Source organism: Salvelinus namaycush, unplaced genomic scaffold, assembly GCF_016432855.1.
Source record: "Salvelinus namaycush isolate Seneca unplaced genomic scaffold, SaNama_1.0 Scaffold427, whole genome shotgun sequence".
NCBI lineage: Eukaryota > Metazoa > Chordata > Actinopteri > Salmoniformes > Salmonidae > Salvelinus > Salvelinus namaycush.
The window spans coordinates 49447-73615 of NW_024061117.1; the positions used below are offsets into that span (position 1 = coordinate 49447).

At 42.0% G+C, this 24169-nt stretch overlaps 1 protein-coding gene across 2 annotated transcripts; it reads right to left on the reverse strand.

Moving 5' to 3' along the window:
• Positions 1 to 10101: 10101 nt before the first annotated feature.
• On the reverse strand, positions 10102 to 21251 carry neil1 (nei-like DNA glycosylase 1). Of its 2 annotated transcripts, none has more exons than XM_038986194.1 (11): positions 21141 to 21251; positions 20278 to 20513; positions 19893 to 20141; positions 19550 to 19669; positions 19113 to 19278; positions 15783 to 15876; positions 12124 to 12245; positions 12020 to 12047; positions 11776 to 11846; positions 11549 to 11695; positions 10102 to 10270 (listed from the first exon to the last, which is right to left on the reverse strand). In XM_038986194.1, the coding sequence occupies exons 2-10, from the start codon at positions 20496 to 20498 to the stop codon at positions 11594 to 11596; spliced, it is 1173 nt and encodes a 390-aa protein (XP_038842122.1). In that variant the 5' UTR covers positions 20499 to 20513; positions 21141 to 21251; the 3' UTR covers positions 10102 to 10270; positions 11549 to 11593. The 2 variants fall into 2 exon arrangements, with proteins under 2 accessions (XP_038842122.1, XP_038842121.1); XM_038986193.1 differs by lacking the exon at positions 10102 to 10270 and adding an exon at positions 11226 to 11464.
• Between the last annotated feature and the right edge of the window lie 2918 nt (positions 21252 to 24169).

Genomic DNA, 24169 nt, shown 5'->3' on the forward strand with positions numbered 1-24169 from the left:
ATAAACAATCCTGAAACCTTGAACAAAGACTGTTGACATCTAGTGGAAGCAACAGGAATTGCAATCTGGGAGCTGGAATTGCATATGACCCATAGCTTTCCATTGTAAGAGCATGGGCTCTGAAAAAAAAACATTCTGGTTGGTTTTTCTTTGGATTTTCTCCTACCATATCAACTGTGTTATATTCTCCTACATTATTTTAACATTTCTACAAACTAAAAAGTGTTTTCCATCCAACATTTTCAATGTCAGCTATGAATTCAAACTGTACAAATGTACCTTTACTGAAATGAACGAAAGGACATTCCCATTTCTAGCTGTAACTCTACAGGATGGGTGTCCCTATACCGGGACAGTTGAGCTAGCGTGCGTTAATGTGACGTCGAGTATGTGCAGAATGCTTAAATTCTTGCTTTTTTTGTTTAATTTACGTTCACAATTGTTCCAATTTATTTTTCTTAAATTAGCTTATTCACAGTTGTAAATGAAATCCATGCTATTTGTGTTTTTATTATGTGTTCTCATACATCTACTTTCATAGTCTCTCTTCCTGTAACTGTTCCTGACACTTTGTGTTTGTCTTTTATTGTTTTAGTATGGTTTTCTTTCTTTTTTTTATTTGCCTTCTTGTTTTCTTGTTTTTGATTTATTTTTTTTGTGTGGGGTTATGGGTACCAGTCTTTATTTGTTTATTGTTTTTTTTTTGTTTTTCTATGTTTAGGTTGTGTCAATTGGCCTGATATGGTTCTCAATCAGCGAGGAGGTTGTGGTTGGCAGTTGGCTGCTGAAAATTGGTGTTTAAGAACTTTCTGTTTTAATTTTTTTTTTTTTATTTTTATTTTTTATTTTATTTAGTTGCTCTGTTATTTTTTCATTTTTTTTTTTTATTTTTTGTTGGTTTTTTTTGCCCTCCTTGTTGTTTGTGTTTGTTAGTTTACCGTGTTTTAATAGACAGTCTCTGAACATGTGTCTGAGCTGCCACAATGCGGTGACTTGCTACCCCCCGCCTTTACCCCCCGTCCCTAGCTTGTTACCCCCCCCCCCCCGCCCTCTTACTTTGTGAGTGATAATTTGTTTGTAGTATTTGGTTTGCATTTCGTTTGTTTACAGTAATTATATTATTAATAATCCTGTTGTTGTTTGGGCGTTTTGCAGGGGGCTGAGTAGTTGAAAGATTTTAGTATAATCGTTAGATAAAAGGTGCCATCATGTGTCAAGGCCCCGTTACTCAATGCGTTGCTCGTACAATAGGCATATATTATTACGATTGGATAGTAGAAACAGCTCTGCTAGGTTCTAAAAAACCGGTGGGGAGATTATATCTGTGAGTTAAAATCAGAACTATTGTGGCAGCAAACTTCCGGACAGGAGTGGAAAATCTGAAAATGCGTATTGAGTCTCCGTTCTAGGGCCATTGACGTAATAAGTCACGGGGGAATGGGGGGGGGAAGGGGTGGAGGTGATCGTGTTGTGGAATGTTATGAGGGCAAGGAGAGGATAGTAGAAGGAAAGTCAGAGAAGGGAAAGGAGCGAGGAAAAAAAAAAAAAATAGAAAGACAAAGAAAAAAGACAGGAAAGATCAAGATAAAAAAGAAAAAAAGGGAAGGGGAAAAACTAGAAAGTAGCTAGTCAAAGAAAGGAAAACCTCTGGCTATAAGATGTCTTATGGTAATATCAGTATACATGCACTTCATACGCTCTTCACTAGATGTCGACAGGCAGTGAGAGAAGAAATGGAGTGGTATAACTTGATCTGCGTGTGGGTCGAATAAAAGCTCTTTGTATGACGTGTCACCAGTTTCCTGTTTTCTGGAGAGCGCGTGAAGGGACCTGGTTTGCCTTCTGTACAGCTGTCGTTATAGACGACTAATATCTCCGGCTTTGATTTTATTTGTGACATGTGACAATATCATCGTAAAGTATGTTTTTTCAATATAGTTTTATTAGTTATTGAAATTTTTTCGGGACGTTAGGCGTGTTGCTTTGTCTGCTTATGTTCAGGAAGGAGAGCTTCGCGCCACTTTGCTAGCTTTCCGTGCTAATTGACTGGAAAGAGACATTCTAACATCCAACAAACGTTAACTGCCATTGAACGCTCACTGGAAAGACAGACTATGCATCAAAAGTAAAGGACCCATTTTTATGTTATTTCATATATCTGTCGTACATGTGAACTATATGTTTTGCTACAGTTCGGCAGCGTTTGGCACGCTCTCGCCATAACGTAAACTGCAATATCGTAATGAAGTTATTTTTAGAATTCTAACACGGCGATTGCATTAAGAACTAGTGACTATCACATTTCCTATACAACATGTATTTTTTAGTATGTTTATGAATAGTTATTTGGTCAGAATATGTGAGTGTCAGAAAAATATCTGGACGTTGTGGGAAAAAGAGCTACGTTAGCACAATGTATAACCACTGATTTCAGCTCAAATATGCACATTTTCGAACAAAACATAAGTGTATGTATAACCTGATGTTAAGGACTGTCATTGATGAAGCTCATCAAGGTTAGTCAAAATTGTATATCTTTTGTCGGTTGTTACGTATCGCATAACTTTTGTGCGCTGGGGAATGGCTTGTGTTTCTGGCTATTGTGGTAAGCTAATATAATGCTATATTGTGTTTTCGCTGTAAAACACTTAAGAAATCGGAAATATTGGCTGGAATCACAAGATGCCTGTCTTTCATTTGCTGTACACCATGTATTTTTCAGAAATGTTTTATGATGAGTATTTAGGTATTTGACGTTGGTGTCTGTAATTACTCTGGCTGCTTCGGTTCTATTTCTGACGGTAGCTGTGATGGTAGCTGCAATGTAAAACTGATTTATAGCTCAAATATGCACATTTTTCGAAAAAAACATAGATTATTGAATAACATGTTATAAGACTGTCATCTGATGAAGTTGTTTCTTGGTTAGTTTGGTGGTTCTTGGTTAGTTAGGTTGGTTTTGTGCATGTACCTGTGCTGTGAAAAATGTCTGTTCTTTTTGTATTTGGTGGTGAGCTAACATAAATATACGTGGTGTTTTCGCTGTAAAACATTTTAAAAATGGACATGTTGGCTGGATTCACAAGATGTTTATCTTTCAAATGCTGTATTGGACTTGTTAATGTGTGAAAGTTAAATATTTCAAAAAAATATATTTTGAATTTCGCGCCCTGCACTTGAGCTGGCTGTTGTCATAAGTGTACCGACATCGGGCTTGCAGCCAGAAGAAGTTAAAACATGGACACTTACCACTCTGCGCTTTGGTCCGATCCCTGCTACACCTCCTCTTCAGACGAAGAGGAGGAAATCAGCCGTTACACGTCCGGTCAAATGGGTTCTACAGTTTGAACCTGTCTCTGGCTCCACACCCACCCCGTCCGGTCAAATGGGTTCTACAGTTTGAACCTGTCTCTGGCTCCACACCCACCCCGTCCGGTCAAATGGGTTCTACAGTTTGAACCCCTGCTGTCTCTGGCTCCACACCCAACATGCCATCTAGATGTGTGAAAGTTAGTGATTAAGCTAATAATCCATAATGTATGACATTCCTGGTTGTGTGTAAACTTACATTTTGTATTACCATATCATTTTTGTATGTTTTCTATAGTTATGTACTTGAAAATGTATCAAGTGACCAATTCAGCCGACTAGGCCGACTTGAAACAAAATATTGTCCAACATTGCCATGCTTCAATTGATCAATCTGAAACTTTGCACACACTCTGCTGCCATCTATTGGCCAAAATCTAAATTATTATAGTCTTTCTCTTGCATTTCAAAGATGATGAAAAAAAAAAGAAAATACTTTTTTTTCTTTGTATTTTCTTTTACCAGATCAAATGTGTTACATTCTCCTATATTAATTTCACATTTCCACAAACTTCAAAGTGTTTCCTTTCAAATGGTACCAAGAATATGCATGTCCTTACTTCAGGTCCTGAGCTACAAGCAGTTACATTTGGGTTTGTCCTTTTAGGAGAAAATGGAAAATAACTATATTTGTAATATTAGACTTGACCAATCATGACTAGGGTACTAAGTCGGCCATTAGGCTTTTGGACTGGTGTTAGAATGAGCACCACACCACCCTTACTGACTGGTGTCAGACACAGCACCACACCACCCTTACTGACTGGTGTTAGACACAGCACCACACCACCCTTACTGACTGGTGTTAGAATGAGCACCACACCACCCTTACTGACTGGTGTTAGACACAGCACCACACCACCCTTACTGACTGGTGTTAGTACTACTGTGGGGAGTGTATGGTATAGTATTACTGTGGGATGTGTATGGTATAGTACTACTGTGGGGAGTGTATGGTATAGTACTACTGTGGGGAGTGTATGGTATAGTACTACTGTGGGGAGTGTATGGTATAGTACTACTGTGGGGAGTGTATGGTATAGTACTACTGTGGGGAGTGTATGGTATAGTATACTGTGGGAGTGTAGGTATAGCTACTGTGGGGAGTGTATGGTATAGTACTACTGTGGGGAGTGTATGGTATAGTACTACTGTGGGGAGTGTATGGTATAGTACTACTGTGGGGAGTGTATGGTATAGTACTACTGTGGGGAGTGTATGGTATAGTATTACTGTGGGGAGTGTATGGTATAGTATTACTGTGGGGAGTGTATGGTATACTATTACTGTTGGGAGTGTATGGTATAGTACTACTGTGGGGAGTGTATGGTATAGTATTACTGTGGGGTGTGTATGGTATAGTACTACTGTGGGGAGTGTATGGTATAGTACTACGGTGGGGAGTTTATGGTATAGTACTACTGTGTTGAGTAGTGAGTGTATGGTATAGTACTACTGTGGTGAGTGTATGGTATAGTACTACTGTGTTGAGTAGTGAGTGTATGGTATAGTACTACTGTGTTGAGTAGTGAGTGTATGGTATAGTACTACTGTGTTGAGTAGTGAGTGTATGGTATAGTACTACTGTGGGGAGTGTATGGTATAGTACTACTGTGTTGAGTAGTGAGTGTATGGTATAGTACTACTGTGGGGAGAGTATGGTATAGTACTACTGTTTTGAGTAGTGAGTGTATGGTATAGTACTACTGTGTTGAGTAGTGAGTGTATGGTATAGTACTACTGTGTTGACTAGTGAGTGTATGGTATAGTACTACTGTGTTGAGTAGTGAGTGTATGGTATAGTACTACTGTGTTGAGTAGTGAGTGTATGGTATAGTACTACTGTGGGGAGTGTATGGTATAGTACTACTGTGTTGAGTAGTGAGTGTATGGTATAGTACTACTGTGTTGAGTAGTGAGTGTATGGTATAGTACTACTGTGGGGAGTGTATGGTATAGTACTACTGTGGGGAGTGTATGGTATAGTACTACTGTGTTGAGTAGTGAGTGTATGGTATAGTACTACTGTGTGGAGTGTTATGGTATAGTACTACTGTGTTGAGTGTGAGTGTATGTATAGTACTACTGTGTTGAGTAGTGAGTGTATGGTATAGTACTACTATGGGGAGTGTATGGTATAGTACTACTGTGGGGAGTGTATGGTATAGTACTACTGTGTTGAGTAGTGAGTGTATGGTATAGTACTACTGTGTTGAGTAGTGAGTGTATGGTATAGTACTACTGTGTTGAGTAGTGAGTGTATGGTATAGTACTACTGTGTTGAGTAGTGAGTGTATGGTATAGTACTACTGTGTTGAGTAGTGAGTGTATGGTATAGTACTACTGTGGTGAGTGTATGGTATAGTACTACTGTGTTGAGTAGTGAGTGTATGGTATAGTACTACTGTGGTGAGTGTATGGTATAGTACTACTATGGGGAGTGTATGGTATAGTACTACTGTGGGGAGTGTATGGTATAGTACTACTGTGGGGAGTTTATGGTATAGTACTACTGTGTTGAGTAGTGAGTGTATGGTATAGTACTACGTGGGGAGTGTAGGTATAGACTACTGGGGGTGGTATACGTGGGGAGGAGTTTATGGTAAGTACTACTGGGTTGAGTAGTGAGTGAGGGATGTGTACTACGTGGTTGAGGCGTGAGTGATGGGGAGATTAGACCATGGATAGTTATATAGTTCTGTAAAGACCTGACTGGATCCCGCACCATGGATAGTTTATATAGTCTGTTAAAGACCTGACTGGACCAGCACCATCGGATTAGTTATATAGTTCTGGTAAAGGACCTGACTGGGTCCACGCACCATGGATAGTATATTTGTTCTGTTAAAGACCTGACGGGGTCCAGACACCATGGATAGTTATATTGTTCTGTTAAAGACCTGACTGGTACCAGCACCATGGATAGTTATATTGTTCTGTTAAGACCTGACTGGTCCAGCACCATGGATAGTTATAATATGTTCTGTTAAAGACCTGACTGGTCCAGCACCATGGATAGTTATATTGTTCTGTTAAAGACCTGACTGGGTCCAGCACCATGGATAGTTATATAGTTCTGTTAAAGACCTGACTGGACCAGCCCATGGATAGTTATATGTTATGTTAAAGACCTGACTGGGTCCAGCACCATGGATAGTTATATAGTTCTGTTAAAGACCTGACTGGGTCCAGCACCATGGATAGTTATATTGTTCTGTTAAAGACCTGACTGGGTCCAGCACCATGGATAGTTATATTAGTTCTGTTAAAGACCTGACTGGTACCAGCACCATGGATAGTTATATTGTTCTGTTAAAGACCTGACTGGGTCCAGCACCATGGATAGTTATATAGTTCTGTTAAAGACCTGACTGGTACCAGCACCATGGATAGTTATATTGTTCTGTTAAAGACCTGACTGGGTCCAGCACCATGGATAGTTATATAGTTCTGTTAAAGACCTGACTGGACCAGCACCATGGATAGTTATATTGTTCTGTTAAAGACCTGACTGGGTCCAGCACCATGGATAGTTATATTGTTCTGTTAAAGACCTGACTGGGTCCAGCACCATGGATAGTTATATTGTTCTGTTAAAGACCTGACTGGGTCCAGCACCATGGATAGTTATATAGTTCTGTTAAAGACCTGACTGGGTCCAGCACCATGGATAGTTATATTGTTCTGTTAAAGACCTGACTGGGTCCAGCACCATGGATAGTTATATAGTTCTGTTAAAGACCTGACTGGGTCCAGCACCATGGATAGTTATATTGTTCTGTTAAAGACCTGACTGGGTCCAGCACCATGGATAGTTATATAGTTCTGTTAAAGACCTGACTGGGTACCAGCACCATGGATAGTTATATAGTTCTGTTAAAGACCTGACTGGGTCCAGCACCATGGATAGTTATATAGTTCTGTTAAAGACCTGACTGGGTCCAGCACCATGGATAGTTATATTAGTTCTGTTAAAGACCTGACTGCTGGTTACCAGCACCATGGATAGTTATATTGTTCTGTTAAAGACCTGACTGGGTCCAGCACCATGGATAGTTATATTGTTCTGTTAAGACCTGACTGGGTCCAGCACCATGGATAGTTATATTGTTCTGGTAAAGACCTGACTGGTCCAGCACCATGGATAGTTTATATAGTTCTGTTAAAGACCTGACTGGGTCCAGCACCATGGATAGTTATATTGTTCTGTTAAAGACCTGACTGGGTCCAGCACCATGGATAGTTATATAGTTCTGTTAAAGACCTGACTGGGTCCAGCACCATGGATAGTTATATTGTTCTGTAAAGACCTGACTGGGTCCAGCACCATGGATAGTTATATTGTTCTGTTAAAGACCTGACTGGGTCCAGCACCATGGATAGTTATATTGTTCTGTTAAAGACCTGACTGGGTCCAGCACCATGGATAGTTATATAGTTCTGTTAAAGACCTGACTGGGTCCAGCACCATGGATAGTTATATAGTTCTGTTAAAGACCTGACTGGGTCCAGCACCATGGATAGTTATATAGTTCTGTTAAAGACCTGACTGGGTCCAGCACCATGGATAGTTATATAGTTCTGTTAAAGACCTGACTGGGTCCAGCACCATGGATAGTTATATTGTTCTGTTAAAGACCTGACTGGGTCCAGCACCATGGATAGTTATATAGTTCTGGTAAAGACCTGACTGGACCAGCACCATGGATAGTTATATTGTTCTGTTAAAGACCTGACTGGACCAGCACCATGGATAGTTATATTGTTCTGTTAAAGACCTGACTGGGTCCAGCACCATGGATAGTTATATAGTTCTGGTAAAGACCTGACTGGGTCCAGCACCATGGATAGTTATATTGTTCTGTTAAAGACCTGACTGGACCCAGCACCATGGATAGTTATATAGTTCTGTTAAAGACCTGACTGGACCAGCACCATGGATAGTTATATAGTTCTGGTAAAGACCTGACTGGGTCCAGCACCATGGATAGTTATATAGTTCTGTTAAAGACCTGACTGGGTCCAGCACCATGGATAGTTATATAGTTCTGTTAAAGACCTGACTGGGTCCAGCACCATGGATAGTTATATAGTTCTGTTAAAGACCTGACTGGGTCCAGCACCATGGATAGTTATATAGTTCTGTTAAAGACCTGACTGGGTCCAGCACCATGGATAGTTATATTGTTCTGTTAAAGACCTGACTGGACCCAGCACCATGGATAGTTATATAGTTCTGGTAAAGACCTGACTGGGTCCAGCACCATGGATAGTTATATTGTTCTGTTAAAGACCTGACTGGGTCCAGCACCATGGATAGTTATATAGTTCTGTTAAAGACCTGACTGGGTCCAGCACCATGGATAGTTATATAGTTCTGTTAAAGACCTGACTGGACCAGCACCATGGATAGTTATATAGTTCTGTTAAAGACCTGACTGGGTCCAGCACCATGGATAGTTATATTGTTCTGTTAAAGACCTGACTGGGTCCAGCACCATGGATAGTTATATGGTTCTGTTAAAGACCTGACTGGGTCCAGCACCATGGATAGTTATATTGTTCTGTTAAAGACCTGACTGGACCCAGCACCATGGATAGTTATATAGTTCTGTTAAAGACCTGACTGGACCCAGCACCATGGATAGTTATATAGTTCTGTTAAAGACCTGACTGGGCCCAGCACCATGGATAGTTATATTGTTCTGTTAAAGACCTGACTGGGTCCAGGACCATGGATAGTTATATTGTTCTGTTAAAGACCTGACTGGGTCCAGGACCATGGATAGTTATATAGTTCTGTTAAAGACCTGACTGGACCAGCACCATGGATAGTTATATTGTTCTGTTAAAGACCTGACTGGACCAGCACCATGGATAGTTATATAGTTCTGTTAAAGACCTGACTGGGTCCAGCACCATGGATAGTTATATAGTTCTGTTAAAGACCTGACTGGGCCAGCACCATGGATAGTTATATAGTTCTGTTAAAGACCTGACTGGGTCCAGCACCATGGATAGTTATATTGTTCTGTTAAAGACCTGACTGGGTCCAGCACCATGGATAGTTATATTGTTCTGTTAAAGACCTGACTGGGCCCAGCACCATGGATAGTTATATAGTTCTGTTAAAGACCTGACTGGGTCCAGCACCATGGATAGTTATATAGTTCTGTTAAAGACCTGACTGGGCCAGCACCATGGATAGTTATATAGTTCTGTTAAAGACCTGACTGGGACCAGCACCATGGATAGTTATATAGTTCTGTTAAAGACCTGACTGGGTCCAGCACCATGGATAGTTATTGATGTGTTTGTGTACTGAGGAACATGTAACTTGGTTCCAAAAAAATACACTTTATTATTTCAAGCCCTGGTCTCCATGGGAACAGAAGAGGAACACCCGGTGAGGTATACTCAGGTTGGACTGCTCCAAATCATCTTGGTTCTGACACACACGCAGGTCCATTAACCGATTTAAATACCTCTCACACCCTACTGTAACCTGTGGATCATCAGAGAACCTTCATAAATCATCAGAACGTTAATAACCTATTTAATTGACACTTTATGTCGTGTCCTGTAATACTTAGTTTGGAGTGAGACCCCTTCGGTCATTCATAAGACATTTATAAAGACTCATGACCCTCTACTTAATTTAAAGTCAGACCTCTTCGGTCATTCATAAAGGCTTAATGATATAAACTTAGGGAATTATTGCTAACACAAATAAATGTTTAAACCATACATTTCCTTTTATTTGTAAATGTTTTAAACAATACAATGTATTTACATTGAACATTAGACAGGGCTGTGAATAGTGTAGCTTGTCCCTGAGCTGGTGGACACATTATTCTTGCTTCTCTTCCTGCCAGAGGCACTGTTGCGTGTTGGTTCCAACCTTAAAAGTAACAACAAAGAAAGCTAGCAGGTTTGTTAGGAAATGCCTTTGTCCCACCATCTGGATAAGGTCTGTGCTGCACCAGAAACTAAATGGGGAGAAGGGAAACTCCTTTCAATTCATATTATATTCCTCTTGCATTTACAAATCTCATGACGTGACTATGAGACGTGGCTATATCTAGGTGGATGTGTATTTAACTGAGCCTGCTAGCTAGCAGTTGTTGTGAAATTACAGACATTGGTTGAGGTAGCTACAGTATGTTATCTAACAACAAACAAATCTAAATTACAATAAAGGTTAACTTGTTTTTCACGGTCCAGTGGGCATTTGATTTGTAAACCTATCACATGGTCAGCAACACTAAAAAAGTACTCCCAAAGTCTAAACATTTACAATGATTCAAATTAGTTGATATTTCAGTGACATTTGCATTAACCTCTACTGGATCAGTCCCCCCCGATTAGCATGAGGTTTTAAGTCAATAACATTTCCCAGGACATACCTGATATGGGCAGAAAACTTAAATTCTTGTTAATTTAACTGCACTGTCCAATTTACAGTAGCTATTACAGTGAAAGAATACCATGCTATTGTTTGAGGAGAGTGCACAGGAACTTGAAAATGTATTAATAAACCATTTTGGGGGAAGTTGAGGTCAGGTCCAATATTGACTATACACCAAAGAGGGAAAGAGGTTGGGCCTTTCTAGAAACGTTTTAGCAGAAGCTTTTATCCAAAGCAACTTAGTCATGCATGAGTAAATGTTTACGCATGGGTGGTCCCGGAAATTAAAACCAATATCCTGCCGTTGCAATGCTGTACCAAATGCATGAAAGGCTATAAATCCTTAATGAAGCACAGATTTAAGAAATAAGTAAATAAATGATTTATATTACTTTAAAAACAGCTCTCAATATTCCTTTGCGTCACACAGCACTCAAAGCAAGCAGACCAAAATGATATCAAACATTTATTACATGGTACATAAAAAGGGATTTCTCTTGCATAGAACATATATCATGGACAGTTAAAAAACAAAATGGGGCCATTCAGTACTAGCTCTGTGTCTGCAGCTTCTGGATTGAAAGCAAAAAAATTAAAATACACATTTGTTTCCTGCATAAAAACGGACAATATTCTTCTTCTGTCTGGCACGGTTTCTGGTCCCTCTCCCACGCCACGTCTGTGGGGCTGGAACACGGGAGGATTCATAATCATTACAAATCACATGACGCAGGCAAAGTTGAAGGACAAACTATCAAAAAAGCTTCTCACCTCATTGGTCTCTGTACTGGTTCTCTTCTGCTGAGGAGTTTACTTTCACTTCCTCCTTCCTGCTCGTCTCTGAGGGACTTCCTTTTTCTCCACTGTTTCCTTTATGTATTTTGGCTTCATCGTGCTCTCAGAGCGGGCCTTCTTTACCTGACGAGGGATGAGATGGGAGGCGTGCTCATGTTTTTAACTGTACAGTTAAAGTAGCTGGGGAGACAATCCCAACTCACCTCTTTTCCCCCTTTATAATCATGGTCATCCTCTTTCTTCACTGTCATCTTTGTTTTGGGAGATATGGCATCTAGACGATGAGAAGAGATCAACCCAATGACTTTGACTGGTATTACTGATGCATTCTATACCGTCAGTCAGTTTCTTAGGAATGGCATGGCCTTGTTCACCACTAACAAGAGTAAAAGACTGTTGGGATTGTGGAAGGGTTCTGTTCTGTTTTAGGCTCTGCTAGTGCCTCACCTTTAGGAGCCATGGAACCTGGGTCTCCCTGAAACCAGACAAAACAATCACATTACATGAGCTGTCTAAAAGGCAGGTGTGTGTGTGTGTGTGTGTGTGCTCACCTTGAACCACATAGTTCTGCCATTGTGATCTCTTACAGACTTCATCCCCTTCACACAGTAACACTGGAGCCACGCTTTAAAGTCAGTGTAGTCCATTTTCTCTGGGTCGTAACCTTTACCACCTAATAACACAAAACATGAATAAAATATAAAATAATAATAAGGCCTTATTCTCTGGGTCGTAACCGTTAATAAAATATAGCCTTATTCTCTGGGTCGTAACCGTTAATAAAATATAGCCTTATTCTCTGGGTCGTAACCGTTAATAAAATATAGCCTTATTCTCTAGGTCGTAACCGTTAATAAAATATAGCCTTATTCTCTGGGTCGTAACCGTTAATAAAATATAGCCTTATTCTCTGGGTCGTAACCGTTAATAAAATAGAGCCTTATTCTCTGGGTCGTAACCGTTAATAAAATATAGCCTTATTCTCTAGGTCGTAACCGTTAATAAAATATAGCCTTATTCTCTGGGTCGTAACCGTTAATAAAATATAGCCTTATTCTCTGGGTCGTAACTGTTAATAAAATATAGCCTTATTCTCTGGGTCGTAACCGTAAATAAAATATAGCCTTATTCTCTGGGTCGTAACCGTTAATAAAATATAGCCTTATTCTCTGGGTCGTAACCGTTAATAAAATATAGCCTTATTCTCTGGGTCGTAACCGTTAATAAAATATAGCCTTATTCTCTGGGTCGTAACCGTTAATAAAATATAGCCTTATTCTCTGGGTCGTAACCGTTAATAAAATATAGCCTTATTCTCTGGGTCGTAACCGTTAATAAAATATAGCCTTATTCTCTGGGTCGTAACCGTTAATAAAATATAGCCTTATTCTCTGGGTCGTAACCGTTAATAAAATATAGCCTTATTCTCTGGGTCGTACCACCTAATAACACAATACAGGGAAGGAATCCTAGAATAGAACTGAATGGCCTGAATGGAACCGTTCTATTCAAAAAGACAGGAAATGAGCAAGGCTCTGAAACATTGTATTGTATAGAAAAGGGTTGTGGTCATACGCACATCCTTAAAAACATAGGTGCAGGGCTAATGAAGAATACTAGTAAAGAACAAGAAGGTCCTCACACTGTTAAAGCCCCACAATTCACTGCTTCATTGACGTTTCCACCCAAAACTGATCTTTGTCAGGTCAAACAAACAAACTGAGTGCTCACATTCCTACTTGGTCATTTTGTAAATAAACTGAGCAAAAAAAGAACCGTCCTCTCACTGTCAACTCTATTTATTTTCAGCAAACTGAACATGTGTAAATATTTGTATGAACATAACACGATTCAACAACTCAGACATGTGACTAACAAATGGAATAATGTGTCCCTGAACAAAAGTAACAGTCAGTATCTGGTGTGGCCTCCAGCTGCATTAAGTACTGCAGTGCATCTCCTCCTCATGGACTGCACCAGATTTGCCAGTTCTTGCTGTGAGATGTTACCCCACTCTTCCACCAAGGCACCTGCAAGTTCCCGGACATTTCTGGAGGGAATGGCCCTAGCCCTCACCCTTCGATCCAACAGGTTCCAGACGTGCTCAATGGGATTGAGATCCGGGCTCTTCGTTGGCCATGGCAGAACACTGACATTCCTGTCTTGCAGGAAATCACGCACAGAACGAGCAGTATGGCTGGTGGCATTGTCATGCTGGAGGGTCATGTCAGGATGAGCCTGCAGGAAGGGTACCACATGAGGGAGGAGGATGTCTTCCCTGTAACACACAGCATTCAGATTGCCTGCAATGACAACAAGCTCAGTCTGATGATGCTGTGACACACAACCCCAGACCATGACGGACCCTCCACCTCCAAATCGATCCCGCTCTAGAGTACAGGCCTCGGTGTAACGCTCATTCCTTTGACGATAAACGCGAATCCGACCATCAACCCTGGTGAGACAAAACCTCGACTCATCAGAGAAGAGCACTTTTGGCCAGACCTGTCTGGTCCAGCGACGGTGGGTTTGTGCCCATAGGCGACGTTGTTGCCGGTGATGTCTGGTGAGGACCTGCCTTACAACAGGCCTACAAGCCCTCAGTCCAGCCTCTCTCAGCCTATTGCAGACAGTCTGAGCACTGATGGAGGGATTGTGCGTTCCTGGTGTAACTCGGGCAGTTGTTGTTGCCATCCTGTACCTGTCCCGCAGGTGTGATGTTCGGATGTACCGATCCTGTGCAGGTGTTGTTTCACGTGGTCTGCCACTGCGAGGACGATTAGCTGTCCGTCCTGTCTCCCTGTATCGCTGTCTTAGGCGTCTCACAGTACGGACATTGCAATTTATTGCCCTGGCCACATCTGCAGTCCTCATGCCTCCTTGCAGCATGCCTAAGGCACGTTCACGCAGATGAGCAGGGACCCTGGGCATCTTTCTTTTGTTGTTTTTAAGTCAGTAGAAAGGCCTCTTTAGTGTCCTAAGTTTTCATAACTGTGACCTTAATTGCCTACCGTCTGTAAGCTGTTAGTGTCTTAACGACCGTTCCACAGGAGCATGTCAATTAATTGTTTATGGTTCATTGAACAAGCATGGGAAACAGTGTTTAAACCCTTTACAATGAAGATCTGCTAAATTATTTGGATTTTTTACAAATTATCTTTGAAAGACAGGGTCCTGAAAAAAGGGACGTTTCTTTTTTTTGCTGAGTTTATATATTGTCTGTAACTACTACATCTGCCCATCTCATTGATATCAAATAATTAGAGATACACATTGTTTTCGCCATCCACCATGCATCATGGTCATGTGAGGTGAAATGTGTATATTTTGGGATGTGAAAACTCAGTGTGTTTGACCCGACGAAGATCCGTTTGGGATTGAAACGTTGTCAATAAAGCAGGGAATTGTGGGGCTTTAATAGTGCGAGGGCCTTGTTCTTTACTAGTATTGTATTCCAACAATATAGTTCATATCACGAACCAACATTAAACAAAAACAGCGAGGAAGCATAAGCTTTACCACCTAATAAAGGTCATCATACAGAGGGAACACCAGTGTTTCCTCTGGAAATGTTATTAGCCGTGGCGGTCAGCACTGGTGACTTCATAAAAGGACATTCTTCCCCCCAAAAAATGTTTGGGGCGGGGTTGGGGGCCCCCTAAAGCTCATACCCCCCCCCAGATAGTATATTAACACGTCATAAGCCATGGCAAAAAAAAAACTGAATTACAGTAAATTAGCTTTGAAAACCGCAAACTGTCTGTGAATAACATGACATAAGCTATAAGTCTGCCCCCCCAAAAAAGATCCCGCAGCTGAATCTAGTTTCAGACCCCTGCTGTGGAGAATAGGGTGTTATACATGGGAAGGAAGGAGTTGAAACAATAGATGGAAGAACAGGAAATTAAAATGAGGCCACTATGACTTCTCCATTACCAATCTCTTTCCTTTGTCCAAGAGCTGTTGATTCATAACGTTACTGGGTTGGTGGTCACGTAAAATGACTAGTGTGTCTGTCAGGAAATTGAGACTTGTAATAGGTTGGGTTTAACAAGCCAGTTAGGGTCATTTCTATGAGCGATCATTCCAGTTCAGTTAATACCCAACAGTTCAGTTGCACCCAACTTCACAACAGCAAAATGATATTGTACAGCGGAGCGATACTGTACACAACTTGATAGTTAATGGAAAACTGTGTGTATTATTGTACCTAACTTGATGACCTCCAGAGGTACTGTGTGACAGAGACGGAGCAGGTCAGGAGTCTCACTCTCATCCTCCTTCACAGCAGCTCTGTCTGAGATCTGATCAACACAGGAAACAGTAGTTAGTTGAATATGAATAACAGAAAGACTACCGCCTAGCATCGCGCCATCAGCTATACCGCGTAGCATCGCGCCATCAGCTATACCGCGTAGCATCGCGCCATCAGCTATACCGCGTAGCATCGCGCCATCAGCTATACCGCGTAGCATCGCGCCATCAGCTATACAGCATAGCATCGCGCCATCAGCTATACAGCATAGCATCGCGCCATCAGCTATACCGCGTAGCATCGCGCCATCAGCTATACTGTGTAGTCAGGGTTGGTTAGGTTACTTTCTAAATGTAATCCGTTAGTTACTAGTTACCTGCCCAAAATTGTAACCAGTAACTTAACTTTTGGATTACCCAAACTCAGTAAAAGTAATCTGATTACATTCAGTTACTTTTAGATTACTTTCCCCTTAAGAGGCATTAGAAGAAGACATAAATGTATGTTACCAGTTGAACCACATCTATTGCAGGATAAATCCATGTTAAAGTTTACATAGCTGGCCATATATGGATGTTCAATGTTACTTTATGGGTTGGTTATGTAGGCTTCTTCTAACCCATCACTTTCTACTACATGTAATAATAATAACAATGATTGATAGGCAGCTTAAACTTCTTGAATTCAACCATTATTGGGTTGAAATACACATTTTGATTTGTGAACAGCCGTCCACAACAACCACTATCCGTAAGGCGTAAATAGCTAAATGAGAGAGCAGCAGTGTGATTCACATCAATGCTCTATGTAGACATCAATAATAAGTGATATCCGTATCGCCGTAGGCTACACCACTGCCGTCGTCCTTTCCTCCAAGCCTTTATTCAAATTGGATCATCTTTGGATGCCGACAGCAGTCGCACCATTGGAAGACATAGCTTGGACTGTAGCCTACAAAAGCCTATTCCTGCTATTTTCCCACGATCCATAAAACACATTTGGTGTGTCATCATAGTGGTCTCTGATCGGTGGTCAGACTCACTCAGGTGGAACAAACTTAAAACTTGAGATTTTTCCCCCCGCAAACATCCTTTCTGAATGTAACAGTAATCTAGTTTTTCTGGTAATGTAATGGATTAGTTACCGGTTTTTGTAATCCCTTAAATGTAATCCGCTACTCCCCAACCCTGTGCTGTGCTGTCAGCTCTACTGTGTAGTAGCATGCTGTCAGCTCTACTGTGTAGTAGCACGCTGTCAGCTCTACTGTGTAGTAGCACGCTGTCAGCTCTACTGTGTAGTAGCACGCTGTCAGCTCTACTGTGTAGTAGCACGCTGTCAGCTCTACTGTGTAGTAGCACGCTGTCAGCTCTACTGTGTAGTAGCACGCTGTCAGCTCTACTGTGTAGTAGCACGCTGTCAGCTCTACTGTGTAGTAGCACGCTGTCAGCTCTACTGTGTAGTAGCACGCTGTCAGCTCTACTGTGTAGTAGCACGCTGTCAGCTCTACTGTGTAGTAGCACGCTGTCAGCTCTACTGTGTAGTAGCACGCTGTCAGCTCTACTGTGTAGTAGCACGCTGTCAGCTCTACTGTGTAGTAGCACGCTGTCAGCTCTACTGTGTAGTAGCACGCTGTCAGCTCTACTGTGTAGTAGCACGCTGTCAGCTCTACTGTGTAGTAGCACGCTGTCAGCTCTACTGTGTAGTAGCACGCTGTCAGCTCTACTGTGTAGTAGCACGCTGTCAGCTCTACTGTGTAGTAGCACGCTGTCAGCTCTACTGTGTAGTAGCACGCTGTCAGCTCTACTGTGTAGTAGCACGCTGTCAGCTCTACTGTGTAGTAGCACGCTGTCAGCTCTACTGTGTAGTAGCACGCTGTCAGCTCTACTGTGTAGTAGCACGCTGTCAGCTCTACTGTGTAGTAGCACGCTGTCAGCTCTACTGTGTAGTAGCACGCTGTCAGCTCTACTGTGTAGTAGCACGCTGTCAGCTCTACTGTGTAGTAGCACGCTGTCAGCTCTACTGTGTAGTAGCACGCTGTCAGCTCTACTGTGTAGTAGCACGCTGTCAGCTCTACTGTGTAGTAGCACGCTGTCAGCTCTACTGTGTAGTAGCACGCTGTCAGCTCTACTGTGTAGTAGCACGCTGTCAGCTCTACTGTGTAGTAGCACGCTGTCAGCTCTACTGTGTAGTAGCACGCTGTCAGCTCTACTGTGTAGTAGCACGCTGTCAGCTCTACTGTGTAGTAGCACGCTGTCAGCTCTACTGTGTAGTAGCACGCTGTCAGCTCTACTGTGTAGTAGCACGCTGTCAGCTCTACTGTGTAGTAGCACGCTGTCAGCTCTACTGTGTAGTAGCACGCTGTCAGCTCTACTGTGTAGTAGCACGCTGTCAGCTCTACTGTGTAGTAGCACGCTGTCAGCTCTACTGTGTAGTAGCACGCTGTCAGCTCTACTGTGTAGTAGCACGCTGTCAGCTCTACTGTGTAGTAGCACGCTGTCAGCTCTACTGTGTAGTAGCACGCTGTCAGCTCTACTGTGTAGTAGCACGCTGTCAGCTCTACTGTGTAGTAGCACGCTGTCAGCTCTACTGTGTAGTAGCACGCTGTCAGCTCTACTGTGTAGTAGCACGCTGTCAGCTCTACTGTGTAGTAGCACGCTGTCAGCTCTACTGTGTAGTAGCACGCTGTCAGCTCTACTGTGTAGTAGCACGCTGTCAGCTCTACTGTGTAGTAGCACGCTGTCAGCTCTACTGTGTAGTAGCACGCTGTCAGCTCTACTGTGTAGTAGCACGCTGTCAGCTCTACTGTGTAGTAGCACGCTGTCAGCTCTACTGTGTAGTAGCACGCTGTCAGCTCTACTGTGTAGTAGCATGCTGTCAGCTCTACTGTGTAGTAGCATGCTGTCAGCTCTACTGTGTAGTAGCATGCTGTCAGCTCTACTGTGTAGTAGCATGCTGTCAGCTCTACTGTGTAGTAGCATGCTGTCAGCTCTACTGTGTAGTAGCATGCTGTCAGCTCTACTGTGTAGTAGCATGCTGTCAGCTCTACTGTGTAGTAGCATGCTGTCAGCTCTACTGTGTAGTAGCATGCTGTCAGCTCTACTGTGTAGTAGCATGCTGTCAGCTCTACTGTGTAGTAGCATGCTGTCAGCTCTACTGTGTAGTAAAGGGTTCTTTGCCTTGGGATCTTCTCCTTCAATGAGAAGCGAGGGAAGTATAGAGGACACAATGGGAAAGAGCCAGGGATTGAAGCATGCAATGGTCAGTGAGCCTGGCCTGCCCTCTCACTTCTCTGTCTGTGACCTCCTCTTTGATCTCGGTGTCTGTGATCTCCTCTTTGACCTCGGTGTCTGTGACCTCCTCTTTGACAACTGACTTCCGGTCCTCGTCAGACAGATGTGTTTGAAGTCCTTCCAGAACCGTCCGAGCCTTCACAAAGGGAGGGATGTTTAATCTGAAAGAACAGAAGAAAGAGTAACTCAATTAACGCTCATTATATCAGAAGAAGGTCTGTTTCTCACAAGGACGAAGAGTTCTAGGGAATTTTTACTCAGAGAAGGAAAGAAATGTCATAGCTGGAAAATGTGCTTGTACAACAATGGTGTTGGTAGTTTCGTTTTTGACTCACAATAGCTGACCATCACATGGTTCTACTACTAAAACAATATCACAGTCTAAATCCCGGTTAACATAGATGTTGGGGCAGTGTGATTGATGTGGGTCACCTAAAGAGGATCTCTGCTCTCAGGTAGTTGCCGATGCCGTTAAAGTACTTCTGGTTCAACAGAGCCTCACAGATGGGCCGGTCGAACGCTCTGTCGGCCAGGTGGGACAGGACGTTCTCCCTGGAACAGAAACGACGTACAGCAATGTAGAACAGCGGTCATATAGGCCCATCCTCTACAAAATGGTGGGAGGATTTGTAGACAACAAACAAGAACAGGTGATTTAGAATAGACGCTTTAATGCCGATGTTTGGCCCCTGTTGTTCTAACAGTAGCTAATCCCACTGTGTAATGCTGGTCCATTTCATCTTCTATTAGTTTCTGGAGTTTGAACAATGGCTACCTGTAGCTCAGGTACTCAAACATGATACAGGGCCCTCGGTTGGATTGCCAGGTCCCGTTGGGTTGCCAGCTGCCAAAGCGGCGTGTGTCCACAAAGCTCAGAACCTTACAGGGCTTCTCGTTGGTGTAGAACCGCAGGTGGGAATGTTTAGGAAGCTCCGCCTCCGTGGTGAAACGGAAGAATCCAGACATTCCGAAACGGAAGACGATGTCCATGGTCTGGACCAGGTTGGCCTGACCTGCCTTAACCCTGACAACAGAATGGTACTTAGTTGTCCATCTTTCAAAGTAACTTCATATTTTTTGGTCCACCACCACAAAAAACAGTAACCTTGAACAAGTAACCTTGTGGTGACTATTCCGCCTCGAACTTCTAGGTTACCTACCGCCTGCATCTCCCCAGGGCAGAGTCACTCTCCTGGGGGGTTAGAGTGAGGCGAACCTCCTTGCCTCTGGAGGTGGCGATGATGGTGTATGCCGGGCAGGAGAAGGAGACCTCAGGGTTCTTACTGACCTCTGATTTTTGTACTGGGCCGGTGAAGACCACCCCCCCACACATCCTGTTGACAAACAGACTGGCCAAGTGTAACTCTGGACCCTCAGGCATGGTGATGGTGTGCTTCTGAACAAGGGATAGACAGAGAGACAAATGGAGAGGGACAGTGGATAGAGAGGGACAGGGGTAGGAGAGGGAAATGAGACAGAGACAGTGGCAGAGACAGAAACGGGACAGATCGAGAGGGAAAGGGGGACAGAGACGGACAGGGGGAGTACGACAAGGGGGGGACAGATAGAGAAGGATAAGGAGACCAAATAGAGGACAGTGATCAGTTTCTACACGCACTATGGGCGGATCAACTATGTAACCAAAGTCGATGTATGTGTGATGTAACGTTAGTTAGCTAGCTAATTAACTAGGTAGCTAACTTTCACATTTTTCAATTAACAGTGTTGACATGTCTTGCAATTTGTAACTGGCAAGAACTAATTTACGGATAACTTGCATGCAAAGCTATATACAAAAGTTACTGCTAACTTGCATGAATGGACATGAACTAGCAGGCACATGGATGTTACCAAACAAGAAGTTATGTAACGTCGTTGTGCGGTCACTAAATTAGATAACAAGGTACAATATTTCTAGCACACCACTAACTTACACACGTTGGTGTTGGTCATGCTATACAAATATAAATTATGTTTCCCAGTTTATATCAATGAACAATGTTTATAACAAATATGTTTTTACCTGTGCGCTGCTCCCGGGAACTGCGAGGAGAATTCACGTCAACACACCAACAGAGTGAACATGGTTGGTCGACCAGCAGCAGAATTACTTAACTAGACTAAGGGCAGATGGAACTTGTAGTCCCAACAGAGTGAACTTGTAGTTCCACATCACAACGTTATCAAATAGGGTCAATTGTAAATGTTTTAGAAAGACAAATGTTTAAATATACAAAACATGAGTTAATTTCATCATATTCATCATATTAATAACAGTCATACACACGTAATGCAGAAAACTAGCTCAAAAGATCATGATCCACTCATTTGCAACATTCTACCTTAGACATGATATTCTACACATCACAACGTCCATTTAACATTTTTGATTTTTATTAGTGTGTGATCCATTCATTTCATCATAGTTCTGCTTTTTCCAAGACCCCCGTCCCCCCTCCCCCCTCCACAGACTTAGCTATAGATTGTAACACCAGATAATGTGATTTAACCAAAAGAAGGTGGTATCCATTATACTGAGAGTTACCGGGTTAGGTACTGTTGGGTGTAACACAGAGGATTTTCGACCAAAACTTGCCGATACCGTCTTCGTCCTCGAGGAAACAGGAGTCCCATTACATGTCTTTGTCCAGTTGCAGGGGGGTCAGTTTGAATTTAGAAAATGCTGTTATTGTTGCTCCATGAAGTAATCCAAAAAAAGTGTACGCCCCCATCTTGTATATCTCAAGTATTCTGCCAACAACATTATGGGACTGAAACAACTCCACCTGGAATAAACAACATTATGGGACTGAAACCATTCCACCTGGAATAAACAACATTATGGGACTGAAACCATTCCACCTGGAATAAACAACATTATGAGACTGAAACCACCTGGAATAAACAACAGTATGGGACTGAAACCACTCCATCTGTAATAAACAACATTATGACACTGAAACCACTCCACCTGGAATAAACAACATTATGAGACTGAAACCACCTGGAATAAACAACATTATGAGACTGAAACCACTCCACCTGGAATAAACAACAATATGGGACTGAAACAACCACCTGGAATAAAGAACATTATGAGACTGAAACCACCTGGAATAAACAACATTATGAGACTGAAACCACCTGGAATAAACAACATTATGAGACTGAAACCACCTGGAATAAACAACATTATGAGACTGAAACCACTCCACCTGGAATAAACAACAATATGGGACTGAAACAACCACCTGGAATAAAGAACATTATGAGACTGAAACCACCTGGAATAAACAACATTATGAGACTGAAACCACTCCACCTGGAATAAACAACATTATGGGACTGAAACAACCACCTGGAATAAAGAACATTATGAGACTGAAACCACCTGGAATAAACAACATTATGAGACTGAAACCACTCCACCTGGAATAAACAACAATATGGGACTGAAACCATTCCAACTGGAATAAACAACATTATGAGACTGAAACCACTCCACCTGGAATAAACAACATTATGGGACTGAAACCATTCCACCTGGAATAAACAACATTATGGGACTGAAACCACTCCACCTGGAATAAACAACATTATGGGACTGAAACCACTCCACCTGGAATAAACAACATTATGGGACTGAAACCATTCCACCTGGAATAAACAACATTATGAGACTGAAACCATTCCACCTGGAATAAACAACATTATGGGACTGAAACCACTCCACCTGGAATAAACAACATTATGGGACTGAAACCACTCCACCTGGAATAAACAACATTATGAGACTGAAACCACCTGGAATAAACAACATTATGAGACTGAAACCACTCCACCTGGAATAAACAACATTATGAGACTGAAACCACTCCACCTGGAATAAACAACAATATTGGACTGAAACCACTCCACCTGGAATAAACAACATTATGGGACTGAAACAACTCCACCTGGAATAAAGAACATTATGAGACTGAAACCACCTGGAATAAACAACATTATGACACTGAAACCACTCCACCTGGAATAAACAACATTATGAGACTGAAACCACTCCACCTGGAATAAACAACAATATGGGACTGAAACCACTCCACCTGGAATAAACAACATTATGGGACTGAAACAACTCCACCTGGAATAAAGAACATTATGAGACTGAAACCACCTGGAATAAACAACATTATGAGACTGAAACCACTCCACCTGGAATAAACAACATTATGAGACTGAAACCACTCCACCTGGAATAAACAACATTATGGGACTGAAACCACTCCACCTGGAATAAACAACATTATGGGACTGAAACCACTCCACCTGGAATAAACAACATTATGAGACTGAAACCATTCCACCTGGAATAAACAACATTATGGGACTGAAACCACTCCACCTGGAATAAACAACATTATGACACTGAGACCACTCCACCTGGAATAAACAATATTATGAGACTGAAACCACTCCACCTGGAATAAACAACTATATGGGACTGAAACCATTCCACCTGGAATAAACAACATTATGAGACTGAAACCACTCCACCTGGAATAAACAACATTATGGGACTGAAACCACTCCACCTGGAATAAACAACATTATGAGACTGAAACCACCTGGAATAAACAACATTATGAGACTGAAACCACTCCACCTGGAATAAACAACATTATGAGACTGAAACCACTCCACCTGGAATAAACAACAATATTGGACTGAAACAACCACCTGGAATAAAGAACATTATGAGACTGAAACCACCTGGAATAAACAACATTATGAGACTGAAACCACTCCACCTGGAATAAACAACATTATGGGACTGAAACAACCACCTGGAATAAAGAACATTATGAGACTGAAACCACCTGGAATAAACAACATTATGAGACTGAAACCACTCCACCTGGAATAAACAACAATATGGGACTGAAACCATTCCAACTGGAATAAACAACATTATGAGACTGAAACCACTCCACCTGGAATAAACAACATTATGGGACTGAAACCATTCCACCTGGAATAAACAACATTATGGGA

Excerpts from the sequence above, each read along its gene's own strand:
- neil1 (XM_038986194.1), bottom strand. The coding sequence starts at position 20,498 with ATGCCTGAGGGTCCAGAGTTACACTTGGCCAGTCTGTTTGTCAACAGG. Across the intron at positions 15,877-19,112 it reads AGGAGGTCACAGACAGAGAA|ATCTCAGACAGAGCTGCTGT; the intron begins GTGAGAGGGCAG and ends TGTGTTGATCAG. Across the intron at positions 11,847-12,019 it reads AGGTTCCATGGCTCCTAAAG|ATGCCATATCTCCCAAAACA; the intron begins GTGAGGCACTAG and ends CTCATCGTCTAG.